Source organism: Varanus komodoensis, unplaced genomic scaffold (genome assembly GCF_004798865.1).
Source record: "Varanus komodoensis strain SLA01 unplaced genomic scaffold, ASM479886v1 scaffold77, whole genome shotgun sequence".
NCBI lineage: Eukaryota > Metazoa > Chordata > Lepidosauria > Squamata > Varanidae > Varanus > Varanus komodoensis.
The window spans coordinates 2429279-2450326 of NW_025336442.1; the positions used below are offsets into that span (position 1 = coordinate 2429279).

The window sequence follows — 21048 nt, forward strand, 5'->3', positions numbered from 1 at the left end:
CAAAATGAGATTTCAAAACCACAGAATTCAATAACATAATTCAAGCATAATATAAAGAGCATACAAGGTCAGAACAACACACACACATCAGATTAAACAAACAAAAAAAGACAGCCATAGTGTAGGTATTTTCAAATGCACTTTAAGCTCACATACATGCAGTACTACAAAGCCTTTTAAAGCCTTTGATGCTAAAAAGATCCATGACCCATGGGCATGACAGACTAGCCTCTTTAGGACATTCCACATCCATGGTGTCACCACTAAAAAGACTCTGTTCTTACTAGCCAGCTATTTGGTAGCAGCCCTCAGGGGAGGTTTCCTGAGGATGATCTTCGATCTAGGCAGGTGTGCATGGAAGGAAGTGATTCTTCAGGTAACCTGACTAAGCTGTGCAGGGCTATGCAAATTAATACCAGCATTTTAACCCAGGCCCAGAAACAGACTGGAGGAGATTTGCAAATCTCGGTGTGAATTTGGCGAATCTGCTCTGGTTCCCCAGAAGGCTGCATCCTTTCTCTAGCTCCCCTCCCACCTGGCCACTGCTTCTTTCGTGCTTTCCTAGTTTTTGTGCAGCTCCTCTGATCGTAAAAGGTGGAAATGCCTCTCTGGAGGTGGTTTCCTGGCAGTTAGAGTGTTAAACTGCAACGCACTCGTATTTTCTGCAATTTGGCCCCGTCCCCTTTGCCTTCGGCTCCTGCTCGCCGCCAGTATGTGGCCCCCGAGAGCTTCTCCTCGGTAGAGTTTGACCCTCGGACTGAAATAGGCTCTGCACCGCTGTGTCGGACCGTGGCAGGGGGGCATTGCAGGCTGCCGTGAACACACCTGTCTTTCTGTTGGCGGAAAGCAGAATGGAGATTTTCCAGATCCAGGAGGGAGAGAGACTCCCGCCTTCCCCTCTGGCTCCATCTCAGGCTGGAAATTATGATGAAACGGGCCGCTCCCTGGGTCAGGTCCAGCATCGATGGCTCGGAACAGGCGAGGGAAGGGGTGGGGACGACTCTTTCCCTCGGCCAGCATGCGGAGCCCCTGCAAGCCGGACACCTCCACCGCCAAAGATTCCCTCTGCCGCTCGCAGGAGCCCATCCGTTACGCCGCTAATGCGTTTTTTGTCCTTCTGCCCTCAGCTGCGCGCTTTGCCGGCTCCCGGTCCGTCTCTGCCGTGATAGCTGCCTGGATTAAAGGATCTGCCCCCACATCTCTCGCCCTCCCCTCTCTTCCTGCACCTCACGCCACGCAATGCACAAATACTGATTGATTTCAGGCTCGTTGCGGTCTCTCTGCAATGGATTCGCCCACCAGCTTTATGCACTTGGGGGCTTTGGACCGTGAGAGACGGGTGGGATGGCTCCGCTCCACTGGGAACTGGACAAGGACAGGCTCCAAAACCTGCCAGAGCGGTGGGATGTCCCCTTCCAGACTGGCGTGGACAAGACTCTTAGAGCCCCGTGCGAGAGAACAGAGCAGCCAGAGCCCCCTGTCTGCCCACAAAAGCCCCTCTCAGTATGTCAGACCCTTTGTGCCTTCCAATGGTTATTTTATGTCTCAATTAAAAATAGCAGGGGGTTTCCTACGCAAGGAGGCTGACGTGTGCAAAGGAAAAGGCCAGCTTCCAGCGCCAACTTCATTTGGCTTCCAACAAGAGGATTTGTGTTTGGGGGCTACAGGACTCACTTCTGCCGAAGAAACATAGAAACAGAGCGAGTCAGAAGGGGTCTCCCGGGCCATCTAGTCTGACCTCCGGCACCAGCTGGCTCCGCTCACGACATGCCCACCATGTGGACGTCCAGCCTATCCTTGAACACCCAGGAAGACATCAGTTCCTGGGCTGCTCCCTTCTAGTTTCGCCTGTTTGCCTTCCAGGAAGTGGGTGCTGTGACTCGCCCGCCCACCAGAGCAGCCGCTTGAGGGCCCGTGGGATTGAGAAGTAGTGATGCGACTCCAGAAGTAGCTGCTGGGGTTTATTTCGGGTTTGATGATGTCCTTTGTGCTTTCCCCACAACCACCCCAAAGCATCACAGATCTGTTCTAATTCTTGTGTGAACAGGTGTGCACAAACGGGGTGACCTGTATGGCTCTCAGGACAGATTCTGACACACTTCCCAGCGGTTGAGATGGGCAACGCTTCCCTTGGCAACACTGGGAAGTGTGTGCTTCTTCTGTGCTTCATTGCCGTGAGAGCAGACGGGGGAGGTGCTATTGTGGCACGGGGGGGGGGGGGACCCACCCCAGCTGCAATCTCCTTGGAAATTGCCCCTTGCAGGGCAATTCAGCTGAGGGGAACCATGCAGTGGCACCCGTGGACTGGCGGGCCCGCAGGCTGGACGGCCGGAAAGTGCCTTGGGGATGAGGCAGTCCTGGCATCCATAGGAGCCAAATCAGGGCCAGAATGCTCTTGGTCTAGCAGGCTGGTGGATGATGGGCATGGTCATCCATGGCATGAAAATGATGGGCGCTGTATTCCTAGGGCCTTCCTCAGTGTAAGCAGGCGCCTCTGCCTGCCTCACATTGCGGGAATGCTGCTTTGTGAATGCGATTACGGGAAAGCCTCCAACAGCCGTTCCTGTCTCAGAACTTCTCTCCGTTTTTCTCGCATCTCATTATCTCAGTGCTGCACTGACAGCGTATCGATTAAGCCGTGCCGATAAAGGTCTCTGCAGCGAGAGGGGAGGGACTGCCCACGCCGACTCGTCGGAAGAAGCCCAAGCGCTCTGCTCGAAGGGACGCGACTGCAGCGGGGGAATGATGGGCTCTTGGGGAGCTGGCGGGACGGAAGGTGCGGCAGAGGCTGCGCCGGAAGCTGCAGGGATGGCATCAAGCGCTGGCATAGCCGGGTGCTCCCCGGGGCCCACACTCCCGCAGGGGTCCGCTCACGAGCAACCCTGGCGGGCTGTGCCCACAGGGTCCCTGCCTGTCAAGCAAGCATGGAGGGGCCAGGGAGGGAAACCAGGCAAGGTGGCCACTGGGAGAGAAGGCGGCTCCCGGAGGAAGGGGCTTCTCGGCGGCCCCGGCACCTGGAGCTGACAATGGGAAGCGGAAGGAAGGGGCGTTGGCTCTTTCGGTCCCGGAGCGGTTGTGTCAGGGGAGTGCCAGTTTCTTTTTGCCACACAGCCCCTCATGCGAGGGCCTGTGCCAATCTTCTTTCTTAAAGTCCTAGCTGCGTGAAAGTGTTGGGTGTGGGCTGCAGAGATGTGAGTTCGAATCCCCTGCTGAGGGTTTCTGGGAGTTGTAGTCCGGCACCATTTGAGGAAGGCGTAGGCGGCCAGAGGGCGAGATATCTCCCTGCTTGTACAACCATTGAATGGAGGCTTGCAGGGAAGGAATAAAAATAGTCGTGTAAAAAAGAGGGACAGAGGTGGTGTGTGCAGAAATTCTTGGCCCTGTGTGACTTATTCATCAAAACCTGGCTGGGGGCGGGAGGGGAGCGGAACTGCTCCGAAGCACCCGATGAAAATAGGAGGAATGAAAAGCAGGCAACATCGAAGGGACCCGAAAGAGCTGCCCTGCACACTCGGCTCACAGTGAGTCGTGAGATGGAGAAAGGAAGCGGTGCAGCGTGGAGTCCACGCAAACCATGGTTGTGCCATGGGAGGCAACGCTCTGCTCCTGCCCCCAAGAGATACTCGCCTTCCTCTTCCTGGCATGAAGCCATGCAGTGGGTCCCTGCTAAGCCTGGGTTGCAAACCTCCTTCCAACCATGGTTCCAAGGGGAGTCACCCTGGTTTGCCCCAGCCCTGGTGCGAATCAAAGCACCGTGGCTTCTGATGCTGGGAAGCTTCATGACTTTGTTGGGTGAAGAGACCTGGGTCTTTAGCCCGAGGCATGGCATATCCTGGGCAGGATCTAGAGTCATGCTGGGGCAGCCGTGTTGGAGAACGTGGCCCCCCCGCCCCCACACGCCATCCTTCCCAGGGCCGGCCCCTGCTTTGCTCCGGCAAGCTGAGGCTTCCTTATGGAAGGCCTGGCCAAGCTGATGGGCGAGGAGAGGCGTTCTGAGGGCCACGGTGATCATGGTGAGCCTCTGAGGACAGAGGGAGTCCTACTCGGGGAGTAGGAGCTGGAGGCCGGCGGAGGGGGACTCAAAACATTGGCGGATCGGCTCCCCATGTGCTGATGCTGCCCACCAGCCAAGGCGGCCGCAGCACCAGGACAACTCTGCTGCTGGTCAGGCTGGAACCGGGGCACGGGGGCACGGCCGAGTGTGCTCTGGACAGCCCAGGGGGCAGCCGGCATCCTTCCTCCGGGCACTGCAGGGGCAGCAGCCCTGGGCCTCGCCATGTCCCCGCACCAGTATGTTTTCACGCTGCAAACAGACATGTCGGGAGCAGCTGAATGAGGAAACTCTTTTGCAGGCCGTAACTCTTGGTCTGGAGTCCTATTTTTCGGAGCGTAGAAGTGGAATGCAGACCTCACGGCTGTCACACAAAAATCGAAGGAACAAAAAGATTTATTGTATGATGCAAACAGGCTTATTAAGCTACTGGCACCATTTCAAATTTCTAAGAGAACGGATTTGACCTGCAGGTCAGAAGTTCCCTGATTCTGCCTTCCTAGGGCCCAGGTAGGCAGCAGGAAATTTTGGTGGCAGGTCTTGCCCAGGAGATAGTGTGTTTTTGCTTCTAAGAGAGGGCCAGAAGACCTGGGAGAGCCACTTGGACACGCCACAGGGTGTGAGCATCACCCACCTGGCAAGGTTGTTGTGAGAGTGAAAAGAGGGGGACAAATGGGCTGGAAAGCCGATTCTCCACCTTGAAGTGCGTGGATGAAGAAACATGGACCCACATCGCTTTGGACGCTTGTGCTGAAGTTGCTTCCCAAGGTCGTGGCATCATCAGTGAGAAGAGTGCCGGGCTGGCTCACCTGTGTGTTTCCTTCCTGGGGGCTTTTGCTGCCAGACAATAAATCTTGCACCCGAGTGGCCGTCAGAGATGCCGAGGGGTTTGCAACAAACTGCCACGACCTGCCTCCACCCAAGATGCGCTCTCCTGCTGCCACCCCGGTTTTCCATTTTGCTTTCTTTTTGGGTGGGAATGAAAGGTGCTCCTTAGACTTCTTCGGGGTGAGAGAGGGTCTTTTCTCCTTCCTGTGGAAAATGCAGCTCCTGAGCCCTTGAAGCTGCCCCTCCCCGATTGCGGAGCCTCCTCCTTTTTGTCTCAGCAGGCCAGTGGCACTCTTGGCACGCCCTGCGGGATCTCGTGCATGTCAGGGGGGGACTGTGCCCCGGCCAGAGCTCCTCTGCTGTGAGGCTCCCTTTCCCCGTGCTCCTGAATTGCTCCTTTGAGACCGGCTGCCCCACAAACACCCACAGGACGCCGAAACCCGCCTCTGGCCGGGGAAATTCACGTCCCTCCCAGCAGATGTGGGGGAGGATCGGGGGGAACACGGGGGTCTGGGGGGGCAGCGGCGAGCCTGAACACGCGACCCGGGCCTAGGCATTCAGCGTTGCAATGCAGCTGCTGTGCAGGCACGCTTGAACCCTTGTCCTTTTCTTCTTTTGCAGTTACAGAGAAGGAAGTACAGCAGTGGTGAGTAACCAGTGGATATCTCTCTCTCTCTCTCTCTCTCTCTCTCTCTCTCTCTCTCTCTCTCTCTCTCTCTCTCTCTCGCGTGCGTGCGTGCAGCTGTGTGCTGGGATGCCCCAAAATATCAGACCAGAGATGATCGGGAGCCTGTGCTCCTCCGGGGGTTCTTGTGCCCTGATGCATTAAAAGGATTGCAGCTGGTTTAGAAAAAGCACTCAAAATATCCACTCAAGACACAATTTAAACATGGTGGCAACTTTTACAAACAGTCCAGTGTGCTGGGGGCGTCCCGCTTGCACCTTCTGTGCAGCCGTTTTCTCAGCGGTTTCGCTTCCGGAGGAGCGAAATCTGGGAACTTGTGGCTTGGGGAGATTTGACAGCTGGAAAGCAGAATGAAAGTAAGGAGGGGAGACGAGAGGGGAAGGGAAGGGCAGGTTCAGTTGAGTGTGGGGAGGGGCCCAGGCATGGCCTTCCCCATCCGGAGGAGGCCCTGATCCGTGCAGCAGTGGAGGTTGGTTCTTTTATGGTTGCTTTGTCAGTCGAAATGTCTCTCCCCATGCGCAGCTCCGGCCACCTCCGTCCCCCCCCACCGATCCTGAGACCCAATCATGATTTAAATCACTAGACATTAAGGCTAGATTTAAATCATGGTTTTCTCCATAATTTGCTTGCCTGCCTGCCTGCCTGCCTGCCTGCCTTATCCATATGTAAAAGAACTGCATTAAAATATTCCCATACTGGTCTCTTTTACGGCCTGCTGCCATGAAAGGTTTTCTCTTCTAGGGAAGGAATAATATGTAGTATAACCCTCAGGCTAGACACAAAAAGATCCAAAGTGATTCAAGGATAGTGTCTTACCCAGTACTGGGCTCAAAAGGTTGCACTTTCGTTTTTATGGTTTGCCCCTCCCTCCTGACACTTGGCTTCTCTTGCAGACCATCTTCCGCTCCAGATAATCTTCTATCCATTGAATTTTTTGAAACTCAACACTTAAGAGGCACAGGGATGATTATGCATAAATGATTTGCAAAGGAACAATGGGAGTCAGGTCCTTTTCTCAACTCTGTGTGTTTATATTATAACATTTTTGCTGTGAAGAAGAGGCATGAGATCGCTGCAGACACAAATTCACAGCTTTGGGAACTGTAAAACCAAGCATCTGTGATTATATCTTCCAGATAGAGAAATTGCCCAATAACCTTACAGAAGCTTCTGGAAGAGCGTGGCATTGTGAATGGATTAATGGAATTCATTTACCAAAAAATCTAAACATTGCATGAATATTCAGCCTTATGCTACCTAATTAAAAACTAATTGTTATTTCATGATGAATAACCTTTGGACTATCATGTATCTTAAACACAACACTATCTTTAGATAGATTTTTCCTCAGAGCATTTTATTTTAAAAATCCAATTTAAATAAAAAAACTGATTTAAATAAAAAATCCAATTGAAATAAAAATCTTATTTAAATTTTTAAAATCCAATAATAATAATAATTATTATTATTAATCATTGATTTTTATCCACCCTGGTTTTGCCTCACCCCACCTGGTTAGTCAAAGGTGAAAGCCCTCCGGGGCGCACATGAAGTCAAGAAAAGTTGGCTCTTTGTGGAAAGAGGCCGGTCCTTATCAAGGAGAGATAGCACCCGCCCTGGAGCCATTGGCAAAAAGGAACACAAACTTCTCCAAACAGCAAAAATATTCCTCTTCTTTTCTTGCTTTGAACCCTATTCTTTATCCAGAGACGCTTCCTTCTTTGGCTTTTGTTGGGGAGTGGGTTAATTGGCATGGGGACCCCCCTGAGCAGATGTGCAGAAAATCTCTCTGGCATGAAAGGTAGCTAAAGATGTTGGTAGAAAGGACAACTAATGCATGCTCGGGGGTAGAGGAACGGGGGCCGTGCTGGCAGACGATTGCAGAATGCGCCTGTCTGTCTGGGGATGTCTGGCTTCACTGCCAGGCCTGGGGGGCCTTTGCAGCTAGAGCTGCTCGGACAGGCAGTGGCGTGGAGGAGGCCAGGTCCACCGGGACACAGCACAGAGGTCTCTATAGCTCAGGGTCACGAGCAACTTCCCTTGGCGCTTGGCTGCTTTTCCCACTTCAGCTGGAAGGAAGCGGATGGTCCTGGGGAGGATACATTGTCCCCTGGTATCCTGAAAGGTGTTTTGATCTTGAACGCTCACTTTACCAAGGGGCTGCCACTGGGGCAGATGGAAGCTGCTGAAGCTGGCTTGTTGATCCGGATCGGCTGCGGTTTTGGGCTCTCCAGGGTGGGGGCACGGCCTGTGGGGGTGGTCACAAAGAGCATCCGGGGCTGAGGCCCCACACCGCAGCTCTCTGGGTCTGCCTCATGCTCCAAACGTGGAGGCAAACGCACTCACTTAGGCACCAGCAAGCCTCCGTTGTTGCGGATCGAGCAACGGAATATTCTATTAGTCACTGAAGAATAAACACCCCGTTCCTTCTTTTTGAAAAGGAAAACATCATCATCATAAAATTACGCTTTTTTAAAAAATCCACCCACGAGCCGTTTTTCTGGGTAGCCGGCCAGATAGCAGGCTGAGCTGAATGGATCCGTGCAAATGTTCCGTTCCTTCACACCTTTCCTTCCAGGGAATGGTTCCAGGAGGGGGTGGGAATCAGCTGGCAGCGTGTGCTGTGGGGGAAGGGGCGTTTGCTGTGTGGGGCAGGCCGGGCTGGACTGATTCCTCCGCTCTGTTTCCATCTCCGCTTGGCCCCTGCTTTTTGGAATTCTCCGGCTTTGATGCCTTTGCAAGGGACGGTCTGGGTGATTTGGTTGGCCGTTCTGGGAACCGGGTGGCCGGGCCCAGTGAGTCTTTGGTCCTGTCCAGCAGGCCCTAGTGGCAGTGATGTTTGGAGATGGACACTCTGCCCAGCGGCTGCCCCCCTCTGACTAGCCAGTGGGTACAGGGGGTCTCAGCTCCTGTCGTGTTTGGGGCTCCCCAGAGGCACTGGGCAAAGCGCCTGCACCCGCTTCTTTCCAGCCACCCTCCGCTTCCACCCCTCCCGTATTCTCTTTCCTCCCGTTCAACCTGTTCTGCTCTCTCCCCCCTCCGCATCCATCCATCACCATCTGCCCCCCTCCTTTCCTCCCTGTTTCCATCTCTTCCATCGTTTCCTCCAGCTCGTCTGTCTGCCTGCCCCGCTACCTTTCTTCCTTTCCTTCCACTCATCCTAATCTCTCCCTCCCTCCGTCTCCTCGTGAATCTCTCCCTCTCCATCTATTCTGATCTATCTCTGAACATTTTGTGCTGCTGTTTTCGTTTGTTTTTCATGATTGCCTTGTATGAAATACAATCGGACGCCGCCTTGGAGAGCGTGCAAGGAACGAAGGGGCGAGCCGGAGCCGGGCCCGGAGCGAATGCAGCCCCCTGAGTGGCGCAGGGTGGCTGACCCACATGAGCTGCACGGTGGGGCAGATGCCGAGCCAGCTGCACATCCAGTCGCATGTTAGATTGGAGCAATCCGGCTCGAGGGTGCACAACCAGAGGCCGCAGGGCCCGGTCTGGCCTTCCAGCCTCTCCGGGAGGCCACATCCCTTCCCCTAACAAACCAAAAATTTCCCAGCTTTTGTGCCGCTTTCTGTCCATCCCAAAAGGTTGAAAGGCCCCTGCGAAGCCTCGGGCACCCGGCGCTAAGAGCTTTAGGGCGGGACGCGCTGCTTTTCTTCTTTGGAATATTTTTGCTCCGCACGGCTGGTTTTGTCTGCCCCGCTGCTGGAAGGCTGCTCTGCAGTCTTCCCCAAAACGAACTCTGGCCCTTGGGTAAAAGAGTTTGTGTGGGCTCCCCCCATAAAACAGAGAATCTCTGTGGATTTATTGTCCTTCATCTCCCTCTTTCTCTGTGTATTTTTTGAGCGTTTGACACCATCAAACTGACCAAAGCAGTTAAAGGGAAGGAACTGGCACTTTCTGGTGGCAAACTTGCATGTCGGTTTGCACTATTCTGTATTCCACTCTCAGCCCCCAGAGGTCCCAGAGTAACTTTTCGTAACTGGAGAGGAAAAAGGATGAGGAGGGAAGAGGAGAGGAGAAACATTGGCCAAGGGTGCAGCAAGGCAGGGGTGTTCTTCCAGCACGCCTTCTGCAAAATCGCACAGAGGCCACTGCTCCCCCCCACTCCCCTGCATGTCCAGCCTGTCCTTGAACCCCTCACCGATGGGGCCTCCACCACCTCCTGTGGAAGCCCAATCCACACCCTCGGGGTCCTGACTGTCAGGAAGTGCTTCCTGGCATCCGAATGGAACCTTGGTTCCCTGAGCTTGGCTCTGTTGAAGCACATCCTGCCTTCCTCTGCAGGGGAGAACAGGCCTCTACCCACCTCCGTGTGACATCCCCTCACATACCTGCATGTCGCCAACAGATCCCCTCGGAGTCTCCTCTTCTCCAGGCTGAAGAGACCCAGTTCCCTCAGTCTCGCCTCACACGGCTTCCCCTGCAAACCGGCCCCCATCCTAGTGGCCCTTCGCTGCACCGATTCCAACCTGGCTATATCCCTCCTGCGATGAGGGGCCCAGAACGGCACGCAAGAGATGGCAGTGAAGCAACATCTAAGCCCCTCCTGTGGTGGCCTCTGCCTTTCAGTGCAAACCTCTGATGGGCGCAGGACTGGCTGGAAGGCCACCTCCTGCCCCCTGCCCCCCACGGTGAGCTCGCCTCCTTGCTTTTCCGGTAAGGGAGGTGGCCTCCCTCCTTGCAACCTGTGCAGCCGAAGCACCTCTGCTTGCTCGCGTCCCGCAGCTTTGCCAGCACGGCCTGCGTGCACACGCCTTCTGCCGGCCTGGCCTGGCCTGGCCTGGCCTGGCCTGAGCTGCCATCTGTGCTGCAGCAAGAGCCGCTGCGGCGTCACAGAGCACGGCGACACACGGTTCCACGTCTGCTGCGCCACCGCCGGCCGTGCTGATGGGCGCCGCTGCTGTGGGCTGCTCCAGCCGGCACAGATCAGGATGATGTCTCGGGAGGCTGTCCAGGAAGGAATCCGTGCCCAGAATACCTGAGTGGAAAGATAAGCGCCGCTCGTCCTTGCCGGCATCTCATCCCCATTGTGTGGCTGCCGTCTGGCAAGCCAGACCCCCAGGGGAAAAGGCTGTGAAAGGGGGCTTGCTTTAACACATCAGGAACACTCTGCCCAGCATCCTGCTTCCAGCAGTGGGCAGCCAAATACCTTCCGAAACAGCTATGTGGGGAGAGCTTTCCCCAGAGAATCTCCCCAGGATCTGAGAGATGCTGCTTGGATATTCTTTTATCTGCTGGTAGGGTTTTAGCTGACTCTTAAATGCAGATTAAATTCCCTGCAGCTACTGGGAGAGAGACTTCTCCCAGTTAGATGCCCAGAGTGGGAGGATACAGTTCTCGTCCTATCGGGGTGCCACTGTGCTCAGATTTGAGGATTTTGGGCCTTGATGTCCTTCCTCTTGGCATCAGATGGAGCTTCCCCTTTAAGCAAAGCTTGGTATTGGAGGAACAGATTATTTTGCAAAGCACGGCACCATTAAAGTTGTTAATCTAACTCTAGGGAAGAGGAGATGAGAACACAGGGCATTGAGTTATTTAACTTTAAAAATTGAGGATACAAACCAATTGTAAACAGTTTATCATTACACATACTTTGATCTCTTTGCTTGCTGACAGTTTGTATTTTCAGTGTGAGGTTAATGCAAAAGCTTGGTTAGCTCTTGAACAAAACACCGAAACTTTCTTTTAATAACTGATGATGATGATTAGCATGTTTCCCCACTGTTCAGCTGCAGACTGTCAAAGCAGCTTGCATAATTCAGAAATCAGGCAGGCTCTGCTACAGGATTACAGTCTAAGATGCAGCACAAAAGAAAAGGGGAATGGAGAGGGAGGAGGAAGACTAGACTTGGGGGGTCTGGGATTTTAAGTGATATCGTTCAGCCAGATCTCTGCGCAAATGAAGGGTTGCTGCTTTCTCCTCTTCGGCAGTGCTGGTCACACAGGTGGGACCTGCTCTGCATGCAAAAGGTCGCCAGGTCGATCCTGGCAGCTTCTCCAGGAAGGCCTTGCAAAATTCCTGACTACGGCCCTGGAGAGCTGCTGCTGTTGGTCAGTGCCAGCAGTCCTGGCTGGAGAGACTGGGGACTGACTCAAGACAAGGCAGCTTCCTATGATCTGCTTTAAGAGAGCCCCTTCCTCAGAACCATGAGGGCTAGAATCTTTGCTTTGTTTTGAAGTAGATTGGCTGTAGCTTGGAAGTAGAGCCTCTGCCTTGCAACAAGAAGGTTGACCCCCAACAGCACGGGCAGAGAGAGCTGGAAAAGCACCAGCTTGTACCCTGGGGAGCTGCTGCTGCCACTCAGTGCTGGTCATACTGCCCTCCCCTGACTGAAGATCTGCTTCAGTGTAAGGCAGTTTCTGATACTGCCGTGGCTGGACCAAGGAACCCAAGGCAACTGCATGGTCCTCCTCTCCATTTTACCCACACAAGGCCCCCCTGAGGGAGGTCAGGCTAAGAGGTCACAGCTAGCCCTAAGTCACCTGTGAGCGTCACAGTGGGCAGGAGCAGCGTCCCATCGCACAGTCTAACCACTGCGCATCACTGTCCCCACTCCACACTTCTCTCATGCGTCTCACCGATCGCTGTCACCACTAACTAGTGTGTCTTTTGGGGGCCCTCCTGGGGCCCTGCAGATTGAGCCATAGCAAAATACGACACAAGGGGAAAGCGAGGCAGCGCATGGCCCCCTCCCCCAGCGCCGCCCAGACGGAAGTGTGAAAATGCACACTTGGCAGGGCGCTTGGGTGGTGCGTTTTCAGAAACACAAATATGGGCAACTGAAACGGATTCGTCAGCAAGACGGCGATGAAACAGAAAGTGCCTGACAATCGTAGCGGTGTGGGCCGAATGGGTTTGACAAAACCCACATGGACCGGCGTGGCCTCCTCAGCACCAGCGTGGGGGATGCGTGTCCAGGGCTGCCCTTTTCCCTGCAGCTGAGCTTATATGGAGAACTAGGCAAGAGGAATCTGTGGGGTCACCCTTCCCGCAGGGCGTTCCCACCAGGCCGCTTCATCCCATCTGCCCATCTGCGCCCTGGAAAGGTAAGCCAGATTTTCACCATGACAGCTGGAACATTCGTCAAGGTCTCCTTTCCTGTAAATATTATTTTAACACCGGCTGCTGTGTTACCTAAATCAGAAATAACAGGCAGAGCGGGAAGGGCCCAGTCAGTAAATATTTTGACCATCTGGTCCTGTTCACCCCCAACACGCGTTGACAAGAGATTGATCCCTGGCGCGCTTTGTGCCCAGTTGGAAAAGGAGCCGAACGCGGGAAGCAAATTGAGCCTGGAGCAACTCTCGGTGTGGAGAGGTCACAGTGGCCGGGAATCCATCACCCGGAGAAAAAGCAAGCGAGGGCGGCCCAAAGGAAGCCCAGAAATGATGCCGGATGCAGAGAAAGTGGATGGAGATCTTGCTCTCCCTCTCTCAAGTACCAGAACCCAGTGAGGTCACGGAACTGATTTCCGTGTCTGTCCTGAATCTTCCATTGGTCCGTTCCATTCTCAAGGTAATATACAGCCATGAGGACTAGAAACATCATCGGCCATAAATTTCTCCAGTGCTCTTTTAAAGCCAAGATGCTGGCCATCACTACACAGAATTCACTACTACCAAACATAGTGAGGGCCAGCAACTTGCCTTCCTCTGTTTGTTGCTGCATTGCTCTTGGTCCTTCCCTGGAGATGGGTTAGCGTGTGTCATATTGCTTGTGAGACGGGCCTCTGCCCACTGTTGCGGCTGCAGAATCGTGGCCTTGTTTGTAATAAGAATGACTGACTTGCATGCAGAGTGTCTCAGGCTGGATTGTCAGCTTCTCAAGGTGGGGTGAGGAAATGATTCTGCCTGGAACCCACGGCTGCCAGGCCGAGTTGGCGGTGCCGCCTGCATAGAGCAGAGGTCTGACGCAGGAGGAAGGCAGCCTCTGGCAGTCCTTAGCAGTCCAGTTCCAAAGAGTGTTCTCAGGCTTTGGCCCTTGCGCAAGCGGCTTGTCTGAGTCTCCCCAGAGAGGCATGCTCTTTGGTAGGCCACGCCCACCATAGCAGCCAAAGATGAAGCCCTGCCCCCCGTGGCAGCCATTTTGTGAGCGTGTCCGTGACTCCTCTCCAATGTGCCCGGTAGCGCAAAAAGGCTCTCCAAATTCACTCCCGAGTTCTCTGCTTTTTCTGAGCTCTGGAGGAATCCTTCATAGCCTTACAGACATTTCAAACCTACACCAAATTCATCTCCTGTCTCTTTCTCTCTCTCTTTCTCAGGTACAAAGGTTTTATCAAGGACTGCCCCAGTGGACAACTGGATGCGGCAGGGTTTCAAAAGATCTACAAGCAATTTTTCCCCTTTGGTGACCCCACCAAGTTTGCAACCTTCGTCTTTAATGTCTTTGATGAAAACAAAGTAAATGCACCTTCCCCCCAACTTGCTTGTGCTTTCTGTGCTTTGCTTTTCCCCTCCGAGTCCCACCCACTTCCCCCCAAAGGGGTATGAGCCACCCTCTCCCTTGCCCCTTTTCCTGGGGCCAGAAGGCGAAACCGTTTCCCACCTGCCCTGATCCTGCCCCCGAGAGAGGGAAGCAAGGCGGTAGGATCGTGGTGGGGACCCAAAGCCATTCCGGGATGGCGGGTCCATGAGGACCTGTTTAGTTTTCAGAGGCCAGCTCCCAATGGAGAGCAAAACTCTCACGCGTGTTCCTGAGCCCCAGACGCACGCACCGGCACCGGGTCTCAAGTCCCAGGAGCAAGCTGGCACAGCAGGCGTGGGTGGTGGAACCGGGGCGGCTGGGGCCAAGCTCCAGGACCTGCTTATCTGCAGCGATGCTGCCGGTCTCTGCCACCCTGTCCTGGCTCAGCTTAGCTACACTCCTCACAGTCACTGGGAGCAAAAATAACCTTTCCAGCAGCAATCCGTTTCTCCCCAGTGTAGTGCGATACATTTTGGGGTAGGGGTAGCCTGTGCTGGAGCGGGCGGCTCAGACCCATTTCATAGAATCATAGAATGGCAGAGTTGGAAGGGGCCGCAAGAGCCATCGAGTCCAGCCCTCTGCCGTTGCAGGACATAAGCTTGCCCATTCGTTTTACGAAAGGCCTCTCCCAGGTGGAGGTGCCAGCAGTGGGGTCGGTCTGGCCTCTCCCTGGGGACGGGGCAGCCGTGAGGATTGCCTGCAGGTTGAACCTGGCCGCCGGGACAGGTGTTCACCTCCACATCTCTGCCTAGCTTCCCCCAGAAATTCAGAGAGCAGCGGGTGAGTGGAGGTGCAGACCTCCTCTCCCAGCACACTCTGGCGTGTGCGCACGTGTGTGTGGAGGGGAGATTGTGTATGCAACTGGAGTGTGACCCCCAGCCAAAGGCTTGGGAATGCTGGAAGATGCCTTGTATACTCAGGCCCCAGGTCCATCCAGCCCCATACTGTCAGCACAGACAGGCAGCAGCGGTTCTCCTGGAGAACAGCTTTTCCTGTCCTTTGAGGAGATGCTGCCAAGGCTCAAAACAGGGACCTCAAAATGGCAAAATGGCTCAAAATGGCAAAACCATTGCGCTGCAGTCGAGGACTGCTTAGGCCAGGGGTTCCAGAATGGTCACCCAGAGAAAGCAGGTGATGCAGACTGTGGCTCAAAGGACCCACATCAGCACCGGGACCTCGGGGTGGAAGCTGGCCACGGCAGCAGCCTTCCCTCTTATTTTTAGAAATATTTTGTAGCCAGAGGCCAGTTCATAATGTTTGTTTTAGTCATACTCCAGTTGGAATACATGCTTCATTCCTGCGATCGATGCATTGGACTACAACTCCCTTGTTCCCCAGCCGCCTCTGCGGGGAGCTGTCTCAGTAGGGCTCGAGCTGGGCAAGACAGGCTTGCCTGTGGCACCCTCAAATGTGCCTGGCCCCCGGACAGCAGAGGCAAGTCTCCTTGCGTTCCCGCTTGGCCGGCGATGCTACAGCGGGCAGCTTTGAAAGTGCCGGATGCCGGCGTTCTAGTTTATCCATTGGTGCCGGCACACTTTTGTGTGTGGGGTTTCTCCGTGCCTTGGCATGGGTGGGCTGCTGCGGGGGCCACAGCTCTCTTGCATGGGCCCCCGAGCAGACACTCTCCACGGGGTGCGGCCCGCACAGCACGGTCCAAATTGCGGCTGCTTTGCACGCTGGAGCAGCTCTGGGCATGGAGCACAGGAAGGGTCCAGTTCAGCACAGGAATGAGCCACGTGTGAATGCTCCGTAGCCGTCACAGCATTTGATCCCCACTTTGCTTTCTGCAGAGGCAAATCTGGCAGGGCTGCATGGGCCGTGAAACTCCCTGGCGGCCTGGGGCCAGTCACGGACTCTCCGCCTGCGCTGCCTGGCAGGGCTGCGGGGATGGAATGGAGCTCGGTAAACCGCCTTGGCTTCTTCGGAAGAGGGAAAAGGGGGATATAAATGCAATAATGAGGCAACAGCAGCGTTTCTAAAGCAGGGAAGAGTGGTGGTGAGATGCTCTTGTGTCCCCCCCCCCCCTCAATCCAGCTCTTGGGGCCAAGGATGACATGTCCCTCCCCACCCCAAACAGTTCATAGGCTTGCCAGTGAGAACCCGCCCCCCCTTTCTAAAATAATTCTGAGCCCAGCTTTCCTCTGGAGGCTGGAATAGTCATGCCTTCGCTTTGTCGCAGTGTCAAATTGCCGTCCCCCAGGGTTTATTTCTTTGCTCTGTTGTTATTACTGGGAAACGGATATTAAGCAAAATGCAGAAAGGTGCCGGAAGCGACGGGCGAGAGACATTTCATGCAACTAGAAAAAGGCTGCTGGGCAAGCCCCCCCCCCCATTCCCTTAAACCAGCAAATGCTTCCAGAATTATCCGTGGCAAGAATTGCATGATGCATCGGTTTTCATGTCTCTGACCAGATTAAAGGTTTGTTTGGGTTTTTTGCTAACAAGCTGCAGCAAAACGAGATGCAGCTAATCAGGTCTTTGCATTTTTCATAGCTGTTCCTATTTTTGAAAAAGCCCTTTCTCTTTCTCCCTGGTGATTAATTCTCCCTTTTCCTTTTCAAAAATGACACAAGAAAATTAGATTTATTGAAGCAGGGGAATCATTGACAGAAAGCAGCAACCGGAACGGTGTTTTCCCAGAAGGGAAAAAAGGAAATGCGTGTATCCGTATGTGTAAATGTTTTAATGTTTTGTTGGGACTCTGAGCTTTGAGCAAATGGCTTTCAGGAGCATTTTCGAAAATTGCTGTGTTTCAGGGGCTTCTGCTCTCATCAAGTCCTTTTTCTGTTCTCAGGATGGAAGGATTGAGTTTTCAGAGTTCATCCAGGCCCTTTCGGTCACTTCCCGGGGAACCTTGGACGAGAAGCTGCGGTGTAAGTGATCACCAGAATCCCATGATTTGGGGGTTCGCCCCCTTTGTCAGTCCTCGTGCAAGATAATTATTAGAGGTTATTAACAACAAATAAATAATAAAAAATTATTAAAAGGATACCCTTGGGACAGGAGGACACATTAGCCCCCTTCCAGTTGGAAGCGGGCTGGACGTCCACTGAGCTCAAACGCTGATTTCCCTCGTTCAGCACCTTCGCTTTGTGTGTGAGGTGAGGTCTGGCCAACCCAGAACGATCAGATCCCATGATTTTCAGAGCGTGCGTCTTTGCCTTTTGCCTCAGCCCATCTCCTTTGTGAACTCATCTCACTCTAGGTCTGTTTCCTTTACAGAAATGCTGTACATTTTCCTGACTGTGTGTTCACAGACGCTTGCAGTTTGTCTGCCTGAGCTCAGTCCCTGTTACCAGCAATACGTTTTCCCAGCCCCTGCCTGTGCCTCTCACGCTCCTCGACTTCCTCCTTGTCGTTTTAGGGGCCTTTAAACTGTACGACCTGGACAACGATGGATACATCACCCGGAACGAAATGCTAGATATTGTAGATGCTATTTACCAGATGGTGGTGAGTCTGCTATTTATTTGGATGAGACAGTGTGGGATAGAGGTTAGTGTTGGGCCGGGGACACCTGGAGCGAGCCCTCCCTCAGCCAGGAAGCTCATGGTGTGGCTTTGGCCCAGTCCCTCGTGCTCTGCCGAGCCTCCATCCCAGGTTGCTCTGCAGATAAGTTGGAGAGGAGCCAGGCTGTGCGAGCTGACTTAGCATCAAATAATAAGCCAGAGGGGCTGGCTGCCTGGAGGACCCCACCCTGGAGAGCCCAGAGCGGAGAATGTGCAGAGCTTCTGCCCCAGGGAGCTTAGGTCTGGGCTTGAGTGGGAGTTTGGCCGGGGGGCTCTGGGGAATCCAATCTGGGAATGCAGCAGCCAAGCCGGGGAGCTGCAGGGAGGCAGGCGAGCTCGACTCTGGAGGAACGAGACGTCCAGTCCAGGGAGGAGCCCCGCGGAAAGGAGAGGCGCCACTGCTTCATTCTCCTTCCTTTCCTCAGGGCAATACCGTGGAGCTTCCTGAAGAAGAGAACACACCAGAGAAGCGGGTGGACCGGATTTTCGCCATGATGGATAAAGTGAGGCATCTTCTGGTCTCTTCTCCCCTTGCTGCGACCAGGGGCCCATCCAGAGACAGGCTGGTGCGCAGCCGGGCACCGCTGAGCGGTGGTGTCGCCCAGGCGCTCGTCACGACTGTCCGCACCGCATCGCCCCCGGGGAGTCCCAAATCGGGGGCAGCCGCACTGATCCTCACCAACACCGCCCTGTAGGGCCTAGAGCACACCAAGCGTGTGTCATGGGGCACGCGCGTGGAAGGTGCCCAGTTTACTTCCCGGCTTCTCCAGGAGGCCAGGAAATTCGGCCCGATACTCTGGGGCGCCTTTCTGCCGTCTGCACGGGCAGTTTGGCACGGGCTGGGCCGAGGGTCCCATTCGGTGCAACCTCCCTTCCCGCTGTGGATTCCTGTCCTTCTCTGTGATGCAGTGAGAGTCCCTAGAACGGAGCCCGGGGATGGGCCGCTGGTCCCTTCCCGCAGTGCCTCGTGCCTTCAGAGCTTACACCCCCACGTGCCCCCCGCCCAAGAACTCAACACAAGAACATTTCGGTTCATTTATCCCATGTAGGCATCACTTGACACCGAAAGCTCCCCAGGTGTTTAACAAGGATTTAAGACTCCAGCACATAGGAACGGGGGAGAGAGATACGATTTTAAGCAATCGACAGCAGCAACAAAATTCAGGGTTCAAACCCCAACACTCGCTGAGGGAAGGGGGCCTCAGTGCCGCACGAAGAAGCCTGTGTGGGTGGACCTGGCTGGGGAGATTCTTACCTACCTGGGGCCACCACTGTCAAGGCCACCCTCCTTGTTGCCGTCTCCCGAGCCCCCTTGGAGGAGACCTGTTCTTAGATGAGGAATGCAGAGCACGGATGTTCCAGTGGCCACCCTGGCACCACCTGCCTTTTCCTGCCGCCTCCATGGGGCAAGGCGATGCCTTGGGATGTGCATGAGGTGGAAGCAAAGTTAAGGAGGGGGCAGCCTGGGAAGAGCCAGGTTCAAAACCCTCCACTCCAGTATGGGTGCCTTTGGGCCAGGCACACTCTGTCTCAGCCTGGCCCACCTCACAGGGCTGCTGTGAGGATGGGATGAGAGGGCAGAGAGATGTTTCCCACGCTCGGTCTCCTTGGAAGACTGGAGAGAACACAGGCCGGGAGCTAAGTGCCAGCACCGCTTTCTGCTTCCTCTGCTCCAGAATGCAGATGGCAAACTAACGCTGCAAGAATTCCAGGAAGGCTCCAAAGCAGATCCCTCCATCGTCCAGGCACTCTCCCTCTACGACGGACTTGTATAGTTCTCCGCTGCTTTGGTGAGTTGCCCCATGGCTGGTGTCTGGGGGCCGCAGGGGGGCGGAGGCACACCTGGTTCCACTTGCAGGCGCGCTCCAACCTGCTGCCCGTCTCCCCTTCTTTTTCAGACACGCCTGGGGATGCCTCTTCTAGTGCCATCAGACCCCCCCTTGCCAGCCCTCCTTTACGTTAAGTGCGAGCAACGGATGCGCGGGGGGTGCGACGCCAGCCCTGCCACCTTGCGCTCAAACGCAACATGCCTTCATTTGCCAACTTTTGCATTTGACGGGAAAATGGAAAGGAAGGGGAAAGAAGACGTGAGGGGAGACGAAGAAATCAGAACAACTTCGTTTGCTCCGGCCCCCAAATATCACTGGGTTGGGGGTTCCTCTCGCACATCGATCTTTTTTTCTTTGTTTGAAATGAACTGAGAAGAAGTGATTCTTTGCATTTCCTTCATGGGGGAAGGTGGGCTGAAGACAAGGCGCTTACTATTAACGCAGTGCTGTGTCCAACTGCTGCAGGACTGGACCGTGTGTCCCCGGGTGGGCAGTTTCATTATCCAGAGCGGGCTGTTGCTTTTACACCAGGGTTGGGGCTGGGGGTGTGTGTGGGTGTGTGTGTGTGTGTCAAAAAAATCCCCTTGAAATCCACGTTCCGTATCATCGTCCTGGATTGCAAAAAATTGCATTGCTTGCGGGGGGGAATATATGTATGTAGATAAATTAATTTGGGGGGGGTGCTGCAGTCTTGTACATTATTTTATTTCTGTGTGTGTAGGAAAAGCGAGGCACTTTCCTTCCTTTCCTTCCCCCACCCCATTTTCAAAGGACCTCTAAATTATTGGTACCTATTTATTTGCTGCTTCAACGTCGCTGCTGTATTTTTAGCTGGATGTGTCAGAAAGAAAGACCAAAAAAAAATTCGCGATCAAAGGCTGTAAGGTTTACATGTGTCTCTGCTGATGAGCTGGTGTAACCCATGGTAGAAATCAAGCAGAAAAGAAAGAAAACGAGAGAGAAAAAAGACTTTCCCTGAAGTTATAAACATGAGCTCTGCTGCCTGGCTGAGTTTGAGGCAGGTAAATGTGACTTCCCTGTATTGTCCTTGCTCTTCCTTCTTTCACTGCTCCATTAGCACCACCAGCAAAAGGTCCCCTCTGAGGCCTGTTGGTCTCCGGTACTTAAGATCGGCGCCATCCTCTGTGCGTGCGAACACCCTTGAATGTTGTCCTTCCTTCCCTCTCTGTGTGCATCTCTCTCCATATCTCCTTTTCCCCCCTGTGTTAATTTTGCCACTATTCCAGCACCCAAAGTTTTCTCTGCATGAACAAAAGTGTTAAATGTGGCCGAGTTTGTCGGAGCTTTAAAAACAAGTCGTCTTCTTTCTGAAAGAACAAACAACGAAAGCGCCAGAAATGGTACCGATGTCGTTTCTTTGTGGACCTTTGTGGGTTCCCGGCACTGTGAGGGCTGACTGCCTGAGGAAGGAATGCCAGGCGGTTCCGCAGGGGTGGCTGGGGAAGGCGGGTCATGCCAGGGGGCCGATCAAGCAACACAGAGGGTGGTAAAGTTGTAGAGGCTTTCAGAGCCATTGCCTGGGCTGAGGTGTGGCAGCACCGCCTCACCTGGGCACCCACGGGGGCCTGCCAGTCCTCAGCCGGCGCACCTTGGCTGTTGCTGGTCTTGGATGGATGCTTGTAATTCCGGTGCAAAGACGCCGCACCCTGCTTCAGCCACAT

At 54.3% G+C, this 21048-nt stretch overlaps 1 protein-coding gene across 1 annotated transcript; it reads left to right on the forward strand.

Annotated features, from left to right (window-relative positions):
• Positions 1-1018: 1018 nt before the first annotated feature.
• On the forward strand, positions 1019-20716 carry NCS1 (neuronal calcium sensor 1). Its single transcript, XM_044453060.1, has 9 exons — positions 1019-1149; positions 2610-2776; positions 5501-5525; positions 13826-13964; positions 16823-16901; positions 17393-17481; positions 17963-18040; positions 19214-19327; positions 19436-20716. The coding sequence occupies exons 1-8, from the start codon at positions 1019-1021 to the stop codon at positions 19310-19312; spliced, it is 807 nt and encodes a 268-aa protein (XP_044308995.1). The 3' UTR covers positions 19313-19327; positions 19436-20716.
• Positions 20717-21048: the final 332 nt, after the last annotated feature.

What these genes read in the sequence shown, in the direction of transcription:
- NCS1 (XM_044453060.1), top strand. Translation starts at nt 1,019, where the DNA reads ATGCGGAGCCCCTGCAAGCCGGACACCTCCACCGCCAAAGATTCCCTC. An exon ending in ATGTCTTTGATGAAAACAAA is followed by an intron (nt 13,965 to 16,822) that starts GTAAATGCACCT and finishes TTCTGTTCTCAG; the next exon opens with GATGGAAGGATTGAGTTTTC. An exon ending in ATGCTATTTACCAGATGGTG is followed by an intron (nt 17,482 to 17,962) that starts GTGAGTCTGCTA and finishes TCCTTTCCTCAG; the next exon opens with GGCAATACCGTGGAGCTTCC.